A 10,636-nucleotide genomic window follows, 5' to 3' on the forward strand; every position below is an offset into this window, starting at 1 on the left:
GGGACATCACCTGTGTCACCCATTTCCCTTCCAGCAACATCGTGGCCCACAAATCGGCACCGCGGGGGAGAACAGGTTACGTGGGGAAGGAGCTTCGCTTTCCGCCGGCTCTGCCGGGGCTGCCAGATCCCTGGCTGGTGGTCCAGCGCCCATCCCAGCTGCCAGCATTGACTTGGACAAACCCTTCCCTGCCTTCATCTTATTCCTCTGCGTAAAAGGGGTTTTCCTGGTGCCTGGCCCACGCCTGGGTGCTGCCCTCGCTCCCCTACCTATAGTCGAAATACCTCCCCTGACATATATTCAAATGCACGTTTCCATAGCGTGCGGAAGAGCACCAAGACAAGAGCGCCGGATGCAAATGACGGCAAATTTGGCTCCAATAAGGCTACAACCATGGGGTTTATCAAAACTCTGCCCCGTTTCTTCGAAGCCAGGAGATGCAGGGAAAATACAACAGAAGAAAAAAAAACAAACAAACAAAAAAAAAACCAAAAAAAACCCCCAAAAAACTGAATTTTATTTGACTTGAGGACACGCCACGCTGGGTAATAAAAACCCGGAGAGAGTCGCAAAGTCGTTCCTACAGAGCCAGGAGCAGCCCCTGGCAGAGAAAGGCTTCACAGTCTATGGGCAAGTAGATAAACAAAGGGTTCACATCTACGCTGATCCGGGGACCAAATCCGGGGACCCCCACTCCAAAACCTGCCGTGGGGCTGGGGAGAGCAGCGGCCGCGTTGGGGCCGGACACAGGGTTTTTTGGGATGGGGGGAAGCGAGGGCAAAGGAAGGAGCAGCCAGGTCCGCACGCCTGCGCATCGTCCGTGCCCCCGGCTCGGGGCTCCGCACCTCAACTTCCTTAGCAGGAAACTTATTTTTTCTTCCTGCGAAAAGCAGAAGGAGGAGAAACGTGTGAACGCGGAGAAAAGTGGCTCCTGCGGGGGGCGGGAGAGGAAGCTCCTGCCCCAACCGAAGGAAGCGGCTGCCATTTCCCCGGGCGTCACTCGCGGGGACACGTCTGAGCCACCCCTACATTGTGCCACCAACCCGGGCACCACAGCGGAGGGCGGCTTTCGCAGCTGAGCGTCGACACACTACTGCGCCCGCAACGAGCAAACCCCGCTCTTGCCATCCCCCCGCCCTCCCGCCCCCAAAATACATAGATTTTTTTGCCAAAATGTTTTCAGCATCACAGCACCGTGCACAAGCCGCGGAGAGCGGGATGCAGGGATGGCAGCATTGGCACGTTGAGCGCCCGAAGGCTGCTTTGCACAGCAAAGTCTCACCCCACATCACCTTGGGATGGGTCCCGTGGCCCCCCACAGCACCCCCGTGAGAGCCCTCGGTCCTGCAAGTGCTCCCCAGGACCGCCGATGGGATGGGACATCGCCCACCTGAGCCAAAGGGTTGTGGGTTGGGTTTTTTGGGGTTTTTTTGTTTGTTTTTTTTTTTCTCCAATCAAAGCAACTTACGTGCTTGCAATACGCTTCAGCAGTTTCTTTACCCAAGGGGTGTCGGGATTCACGCACACCTTCCCTGAAGTTTTTAATTTAATTCTGCAACGCAAGGAGAAGTCGTGAGCGTCGCCCTCCCCTCCCCGAGGCGGGGATCGGGGCAGCCAAAGCCGAGCCACGGGGCTCAGCTTTCATTGACAGCGCCGGCAGATCGCGGAAAGCCGCTGGGACAGAGGGAAGCCGCGGGACGGCCGGGGAAAAAGCGAGACGCAACACGTTCCCGTGCAGAGCAGAGATGGCGCTGGAAAGCCAGAGGTGGCCCTTCAAAGACAATTTTCTTTACAAAAGCCAACAGTTAAAGAAATCTTATGCTTCTGCTTAACGCGCCGCTTTAGTCAGGGCAGGAGTAACGAGAGAAGGGCTTGACCCGAGATGCTGTTTGCTCTCAGGAGCATATCGGCAGCGGAAAAATTGGTTATGGCTCATCCCGCCTCGGTGTCTGAGGATGCGCTACCTCCAAACTGCAAACAGCCCCCCACCATCGCGCTCCCCGCTAAGCGCCAGCATGAGGAGATTGTGCTTTCCCCCCCGCTGGAAAGGCTCCTTTAGGTCCCAGGGAGCTCCGGGTCGGCTCGGATCCGATGTTTCTCAGCCCCTAAGCATGAGAGAGCTCCGCCGGCAATTTTGGAAAGCTTTAGTTGCCAAGAAAAGGAGCGGAGAAGGGAGGCGGCTGCAGGAGAAAAGGTGCGGCACTGGCCCCGCTGCTCCACGGGGGCCGAAGGAGAAAGCGGGTTTCTGCCCCCCGACACCCCCCCTTCCCCGCCTGCAGCACTTACATGATCTCTGTGCGCCTGCAGGTGCTGCCCACGGGCCGGATCTCAATGCTCTCGTACCTCTTCGGACTCAGGTAGTCCGAAGTTGTCTTTACGCACCTACAGTTCAGGTTTCCGTTCACCTCCAGGATGGCTGAGAAAGAGAGAAGGTGGCAACTTAACGGAGACAAATGGCCTTATTTCGAGGTGCGGCAACTCCGAATCTCCTGGAGGGCCAAAGAAATTGTCCTTTTCCCTGCTTCTGCTGACAACGCTTTAGGGACCACGCTAGGAAACTGATCTGTGCCTCTGCCTCAATGCCCTGCTACCGGGTCCTAGCCAAGGAGGAAGGTCACGCTCTTCTCTTGGCTACCAGGAAAAACCCTGGGGCTGAGCATCCAGGAGGATTCCCTGTCTCCTCCGGTCCCTTTCGGTGCAGGACGCAGGAGATGCCCACCCCTCGCCAAGGACCTGACAGCCGTGGGGACCCTCGCAAAGACACCCGCCTCTCACCTGCATGGGCCGAGTGGGACATCACCAGCAGCAGCAGCAGCAGCCACAGCAGCACGGGGGCTCCTGTCCCCCCCGCAGCCGGCACTCGCATCCTCACGGCAGGCTCAGCCCCGGGCACGGACTGAGGCACCGGCTGAAGAAACACCCCTATTTATTCGGGGGGGCCACGCTCCCACACAAGCGGCGAGATTCAAACTTCGGCAGCCGCATCTGGGCGGTGGACCGTGAAAAAGTGACGTGATTTCTCAGATGCTCGCCGCAGCCGGGCCAGAAGCCGCATTTACGCCCCATTACTGATTAAAACCAGCCCTTGGGACAGAGGGCGTGTTTGGATTCCCCGCAGAATCTTCCCCACACCCCCTTTGTGATTAGCTGGGTCCGCACAAACATCACCCCTCGGGCCCTTTAGCGTTTACCCCCCTCAACCACAAAAAGAGCCCGGAATAAAATCAGAGCGCAAAACCCCGGGTAAGCAGGGTTGTTGTTTTTTTTTTTAATGCATTCAGATATTTACATATTTCTTTCTTAGGGCTATAATTCCCACCCACGGTCTTTTTTTGCTAGCTCTTACATCAGCAAAAACGCCTAGCACCGTAGCGGGGGGAAAAAAAATAAAATAAATTTAAAAAAATCAAGATCTCTTCACATCTAGCGCTTTGCTGTAGGAGTCGAACACCCAGGAAATGCAAGAGATGACTGGGACGGTAGCACCAGCAAAAAAGCAAACTGTTCCTACGTCTCCGCACATTTTGTGACTCAGTGCCGACGTGCGCATTTATCAGCAGCGACTTTCTCGGTACCGGCGGCCTGGGATGCCAGAGAACGGCATCAGGAACAGCAACGGGGTTAGGACGGACTCAGGGATGTGTGAGGGTGAGACACCCGCCCTTGCGGTGTTGGGGTTGGAAGGAGAGGGGCCGCTTCCCTTCCCAACATCTATGGTACGCCCAGAGCGCCCTTCCATAACACAGGGATCAAATCCTCACGGAGCCATGGGGTGGCACCAGGGTTTGTCCTGTTCGGCCCCATTTCGTAGCCCATTACCGCACTTAGGACCTGAAATACCCTGGGCTTAGCTGGAGGTGTCCTACCTGCCTGTAGTTTCAGGAAAAGCAGCTTTTATTTATTAAATCAGCAGCCAATTTATTATCGGTTCGAAGGCGCGGTGTGCTGTGCCGTCAGGGAGCCCGTTCTCCATCATTCCTGGCGGGGATAATCAAACTGTAGTGGGCAAACTATCGACACCAATATTCACTATAGACGTGAACATGGCATTGAGAAACTATAGGAGCGTATAGAAAGGGAGGTCAGACCACGCGCCTCCTTACAATGCTGTAGAGCCACGTGTCCACAAGGCTTTATTCTGGCAACGCGGAGTCCTCCAGGACTTACACACATGGGAATACACCCACCTGTTTTGGAGGACCATCAGCCGGTCCTTGCTCCTCTGCATGTTTCACGGCATCTTTTGGGTTTCTCGCAAAATGAAGGGCTAAAGCGATGCATTTTGGCACGCAATGGGCCAACCCTGTAACACCAACACCTTCAGCTCTCACGTAGGATATTCAACAGCCACTGCTGCAAAGCGATGGCCACAGCAGCACCCTGCGCTCTCGGGTTGTGCAGGGGACGGGGGCTGCCCTGAATAAGACAAAGTCACCAGCCGGGAAGCAGAAGGGGAAGGGGACACGCGGGGACACAACAGCAAGGCGAGGAGGAAGGAAGAGGGCAGAAGAAAAAAAAAAAAAAAATGATGTGGTTGTGTGATAATGTTGTAATTTGGAACTTTCAGGTCACATCAGCATTTTATATAGTAATAAAATGGTTAAAGAAAAAAAAAAATCTTCCGCTCAAACTGTAAGCTACTCATCTTTCTCTTAAGAACTTGTTTTTCCCTCTGAGATAACTCTTTCCAAAAGTCTTGCGAAGACCTGGTTCAAGAGATCAAGGTGAAAAATGCATGAGCGAGGAGGAGTGACAGAAAGGCCAGGGACAGTTTCCACAAGCTATTCCCAAAGTCCTGTAGAGGGAATTCAGAGCCTTGCTGCTGTGGCAGTGGAAAAGGAGATGGCCTTAAAACTGGGTTTTGTTCAATACTTGCGTAGTTCTCAATTTCCTTGCAGAGAGTTATGAGAAGGAGCCCAACCTAGGACTGGTTTAAGCGGCTTTGCTGGGTGGTGGCAGGGGTCTCTTCAAAGAAAAGTCTGTGAAATGGTGGGGGAGGCAGCAATTTACCGAGAAAGACGACTGGTCACATACTCGAAGTGCTGTGGAGGCACCAAAGAAGTTTCAAAATCTTTCTGCATTTCGTGACTTCAAAACGATCCCGCATTTACAGCTGGGGAAAACCAAGAGAAATGAAAGCAACTTTCCCCAGAGCTGCGTGGTAGAGAGGACGGTGTTGGGGCGTGCGGCCGGCACTCCAAGCGTGGCTTTTCCACGACCGAGGGAAACCAACACCAGTGCTGGCAGCGCTTAAGGAAACCGGTATGGGAAGAAGGTACCCCTGGGAGACACGCAATGGACAGACCAAAATAACTCATGAGCGAGATCATGCCCCAGATTTGTGGCCACAGGCCAGGTGTCCATCTCCTGTCCACCCCGGAGAGAAACGAGAGCTATAGAAGCATGTTTCAGCTGTATCGATTTAGGGAGTTGGCTTTAGAGGGGTCTCGGGTGACCAGTTTGGCCACAGCAACCTCAGTTTTAGCCTGGGGCAGATGTTTGCCCCCAGACCTATGCAAGATCCCAGGTGTGGTTGTGCTGCTCTGGGCTAATACGTCGCTTTATGCGTGTCCTCACAACACTTCTTCCATGGCAGCCACGGTGCTCATTACCTCGCTTTGTACCCAGGATGAAACCCACATGTCCCTCACAGAGAGGACAGGAGGGCCTCCTCTTCACTGAGGAAGTTATCCCCTCTGCAGAGGTGGCCTTGGCAGCAGCTTCGCTCCAAGTGGGAGAAGTCAACACCGCCAGGACAAAATAACGAGCTCACCCTGGGGCTGTGGAGAAGCAACAGAACCGTAGCATCCTCAGTATCATGGCATCCTTTGAGCAGGCAGTGCTGCCCAGCAGCGTCCCTGGCCTGGCCCATGGATGCTTTTGGAAAGACAAGTCCCACGGTGTGGGCCAAGCTCTGGTGGGGTGGCACGGGAGTCATTGCCCACGCGGCTACGAAGATGAAGAGAGCACAACCAGCGGTTCCCTTTCAGCCGTGCCCTCTTGACTCATACCTAGACCTCAATTTTCATAGCGAAGCCCAGCCCGGGCTCCGTCTCTGAAGCGACGCGCTTGGGTTTCCCCCAGGACGCCGGGGTAGTTTGGTGAATCCCCACCGCATCGCCCCACAAGACGTGCATTTGCCTAGCTGGTCCTCAAGTTGCTACATGTTTCTGCTTTGGGTAGGAAAGGCGAAATAAACGTGGACGCGGCGAGAAAGGAGAACTTGACGGAGATACTGTAATCCCAGGGTTTCTGAATCACCCTGATAGTAGTCACGGTGGTTTTGATGTATGACTAATGCGTATATTGATAAACATTGTGGTGTTTTCTCAGGAAGGAAAAGCTTGCCGTCTTTGCGGGTGGCTAATATTTGTGCACGCCGAGTGGTAATTCTGAAAAGGGAGAAGGAGAGCGAGGATCTAGCTTGTGACTATATTTAATCTAACCGCTTCCTGGATGCCAGTAATTCAGAAAAGCGGCCCTCACATATTGATCTGTGGACTTATCCAGGCCAGCACCAACCCAACGTGTCAGAAATACCCTAACAGCTTCTGTATTTTCTGCAGCAGCTGAACCTTTGCAGGCAAGAGTTTGATTTCTCTTACTTTTATTAAATATTTTTTTAAATTTTTTTTTTTTTTTTTTTTACACCCTCTGGATCCTCCAGACGTCCTTCCCATGGTACCTCAATCAGAGCCCTACAAAAATGCGGTGCAAATACCTCCCAAAGGCCACGACAGTGGCAGGACAGAAGTCCTCTGCTGCCTGGCTCGGCTGTGCTTTCACAGCCGTTAAAGCGCTTACAAACATGTAATTTAGTGGCATCAAACCATAGAAAGCCTCAGGCTAGTTCAGGGAGGTCAAAGATTTCCTTGAAGGCGCTGAAAAATAGGTGATGCGAAATGGGAGGGGAAGTAGGTGAGGAAAGAAGAGAGCTCCTGCTTTTTGGCAGATGGAAACTGGAGGTTCTACACGCCTGAGCCCCCTCTGAAAGATGAGGATGGAAAACCTGTCACAGCGCCTCCAAACACATGAGCCAGGGATGGAGCGAGAACTTGGTCTGTAACAACAAGGCAGCTTCAGAGATCATAGAATCATTTAGGTTGGAAAAGACCCTTGGGATCATCCAGTCCAACCATCAACTCCACTCTACAAAGTTCTCCCCTACACCATATCCCCCAACACCACATCTAAATGAGCCTTAAACACATCCAGGGATGGTGACTCCACCACCTCCCTGGGCAGCCTATTCCAGTGTCTGACCACTTTTTCCGTGAAGAATGAGTAGAGAAGGACCCGAGCTAAGTGGAGCAGGAGGAGAAAGCCCAAAAAACCTTGTCCGTGTTTGACCAGGATGGGCTGAAACCCAATGCTGATGTAAATACCATGAAGACGCCGTCTCTCCTGCCCTTCAGTGAGGACCCATGTGCTCCACAAACCCAAGGATTTGCAAGAGGCTGCATCGGAGACATCTGCAGCAAGCAAACCTCTCGGCCACGCTGAAACCACTAGGTTTGTTTCGAGAGAAAGTGAACTTTCATCACACCCCTCCTTTCTCCACAGCTCACCCAGCGCTCCTCACAGGAGAGATAACAACTTTAAAAAAAAAAAAAAAAGGTTACCCCCCAAAAAAACCCAACTGCAGTGAATTGTCACCACTGTGGTTTGTGGTCCATCATCTACTTCAGAGATGAAGATGCCTCCTGTCAAAACCTGAGGGAGAGATGCACCCACACCTGTTTCAGCGCCGACCAGTTCGGCACTGCACGAAAACCCGGGCAGAGGCGCCCAGGACCCAAGTGCAGCGTTGGTTTCTCTCTTATCATACAAAAGTGCATCTCAGAAACTTCATGCAGTGCCCAGTTTCCAGCCCAGGGCTCCTTTCAGCCCAACTGGAATGTTCTCCATCCCCTTGCGCCTCCTACACCTCGAAAACACATTCCCAACCAGCCTGTGTTCATTTATCCACGTATGAAAAGAACTTCTTTAGCCCTTTTTCCTCTGATGTCCCTCCTCCTGGTTGCATTTTAAGAAGAATCATCCCCTTTATACGACTGTCCTTCCTTTCCTCCAAAAATTTACTAGCCCAGGTCTGCAAAAAATAGTACCGACACCAGGGTACAGCCCAGAGGAAGGGAATGACTGACATGACAGGGTCTGACAACGACAACGTCATGACGATGACAGGATCTCCACGGCCCTGTGCTGGTGGGTTACCAGTTCAGGCACAACTCGGCGGAGTTTTATTGGTACTGGGATGCAAAACAGGACGGTGCTTACTGCGGCAGGTGCCAGGTATAGAAGCGAAATTTCAGCACGAGAGCACCAGAATTAGCCAAAGCCTAACAAAACGAGTCCAAAATTAGGTTGTTCAAACCACCTATTGAACTTGCTGTCACTTACTGTCTTCGAGTGAAGGTGCAGCAGACTTGCTGGTGACGTGGCACGGGGACGAGATCTCATTTTTGGCTTATTTTTGGCGATACCAGAGTGGTGTGACGAGACCTCTGCTCCGCATAGCTGCAAGCAGGTGAAACACCTACTACAGGCATCTCAAAAAGTGGGGCTCAACTCTCTGGTGTCTTGAGAGCTAAAGAAAGGAAATACAGTAAGAGGGAGCTTTGAAAGATAAGGAGGAAGGAGAAAGGCTCAGAGCAAGAAAGGAAGCTCAATCAGGGCGAGAGAAATTAAGGGAAACTTTTAGGAAATGTGAATTCTGATATTCCTGCTTCCTCGGTCAAACCTGAGCCATGGAACCTCTGCGGAACAGCCAGCGGGTGCTTTCTGCTGAAGGGAAGCAGCACATCAGAGCATGCCACCAGACCCCAGAGCAGGGACAGTTTCTGGGACATCCCGTCCACCCCAGAGATGCAAATGGTACCAAAGCAAGGGCAGGAGAAAATCCCCGGACCGCTGTGCTAATTTGCACTTGCTGCTAGAAAAACACGCCGGAGAAATACCCCGGCGGCCCTGCGCTTCTTCGCCTGAAGGTCTCAATTTGTTTCGAATGTGAGTTAATCCAAAATGACTCTAAGGCGAAGCAGAGAAGCAGCATTATTCCTCAAAGGCATGCCGGAAAAGTGGAAAATGTCGTGCCACCTGGCATAGAAGAGGTGAATCGGGAATGAAAGCCAAGGGTTTTACCAGAGACTGGTGTGGGTGGCTCGGCCGCCGGCGCCAGCTCCCTCTCTGCGCATTTGCATGGGGGCCCAGGAACCGGTCTAGACGCTGCAGGTGCCACCAAGCGCATGCCGTTAGCGATTTGCATAGGGGCTTCGTGTGACGGTGATGGCTCGACCCCCCCGCCCGCATAGGAGCAAGTCGATGATGAGTTAAAAGGAAGTTGGGAGCCAATAAATAGCAAGGCGACACGTTATAAGCGAGCCGTGGCTGTTGGCATGACCTTGCTGCTCTCGTTGCATCGTTGGTGGAACTTCAACCCGATGTCCTCCACAGCTCCGCTGGCTGAGAGGAAGGTCTCTTGCTTTTAGCGTTTCGTTCTTGGGCTAGCAAAGAAGCGGTCCAGGTCTAATTACAATGACTGGACTAAACCATGTTCCTAGAAACTCCGCCAGCTCGATCTAGCCTGCGCTTCACAAGATGAGAAGTTTCCACCAAACTCAAAGGTGGCCCCCACAACCCCCAGCGCCTTTCCCTGGAATAGAAAGAGGATGCAGCAACGCCGGTGAGGATGCTCCAGCGCTTCAGGAGACTTATGCAATGGGTTCCGAAGAGAAGCTGAATCCGAGCGGCGGCAGCATCACGTGCTTGTCCCGCAGTGCTGATGATCCAGCCAAACCCACGGTGGTGGTGGGTGGCTGGGTAGCGAGCACATCACTGCGGCAGCTCAGGGTCTTAGCTGTCTTCTGTGTCTATGTCAGCAATTGCACCACTAGCTGGGCAACTGGAAAAAGGAATTAGACCCAGGGGACTGCCAACACATGGAAGGAGTCATGCAAGTTTGACAGTTGGACCTTTCTGCGCATGACGAGGTGGAAAGAGGTGCCAAAAACACCACACAAAGGCCAGAAATACAACAAAGATACCGGTATGCAAGCAGATTTCCCCTCCGTACCTGAGGGAGCAGCCTCCTGAAGGCACCTTTTAATTGCTTGAGCTGAATTACATCCTATTTGGGTAACCTATTTAGGCAAACACTTAGCAACAGTCCTACGACCAGCATCCCAAGAAGCGTTATGGCAAGGTCCCCTCCCCTTCTCCTCAGAGTTTGACATCTCGATAAACGCAGCTAGAAGCTGGCAGGCTTGGTTAAAGCGGTATTTTTTTATTTTTTCTTTTCCCAAATACCAGTGGTTCCCATTTTAGTTGAGTCAGGAATTAAGCTGTCTCCACATTATTTGGCTTGCAGAGCAACCCGTGACTATTATTTCTGGTAGAGCTAAACATGGTCTTGCCCCATTTTCTACTGGTTAACTCAGAAAACAGTAGCTCGTCTTTAGAAAAGCAGCGCATCTTGCTTTCTAGCTTGACAAAAGCTTCCTCAACCACAGCCTCCCCGATGTCTAATGGCACATCTCTGCTTCGCACGTACGTTGGTGACTCATTTCCCAACAAATGTCATCTCTTTCCAGACTATCGGGGTTTGATTGCCATGGCATATATGACATTTGTCTCC

The 10,636-nt window shown here is 52.5% G+C and overlaps 1 protein-coding gene across 1 annotated transcript; it reads right to left on the reverse strand.

Moving 5' to 3' along the window:
- Window positions 1-221: 221 nt before the first annotated feature.
- On the reverse strand, window positions 222-2,867 carry LOC141743761 (C-X-C motif chemokine 2-like). Its single transcript, XM_074588669.1, has 4 exons — window positions 2,776-2,867; window positions 2,287-2,416; window positions 1,469-1,552; window positions 222-880 (listed from the first exon to the last, which is right to left on the reverse strand). The coding sequence occupies exons 1-4, from the start codon at window positions 2,864-2,866 to the stop codon at window positions 868-870; spliced, it is 318 nt and encodes a 105-aa protein (XP_074444770.1). The 5' UTR covers window position 2,867; the 3' UTR covers window positions 222-867.
- Window positions 2,868-10,636: the final 7,769 nt, after the last annotated feature.

Source organism: Larus michahellis, chromosome 5 (assembly GCF_964199755.1).
Source record: "Larus michahellis chromosome 5, bLarMic1.1, whole genome shotgun sequence".
Taxonomy (NCBI): domain Eukaryota; kingdom Metazoa; phylum Chordata; class Aves; order Charadriiformes; family Laridae; genus Larus; species Larus michahellis.

What these genes read in the sequence shown, in the direction of transcription:
- LOC141743761 (XM_074588669.1), bottom strand. Translation starts at nt 2,866, where the DNA reads ATGCGAGTGCCGGCTGCGGGGGGGACAGGAGCCCCCGTGCTGCTGTGG. An exon ending in GTCCCACTCGGCCCATGCAG is followed by an intron (nt 2,417 to 2,775) that starts GTGAGAGGCGGG and finishes TCTCTTTCTCAG; the next exon opens with CCATCCTGGAGGTGAACGGA. An exon ending in TGCAGGCGCACAGAGATCAT is followed by an intron (nt 1,553 to 2,286) that starts GTAAGTGCTGCA and finishes CTTGCGTTGCAG; the next exon opens with AATTAAATTAAAAACTTCAG.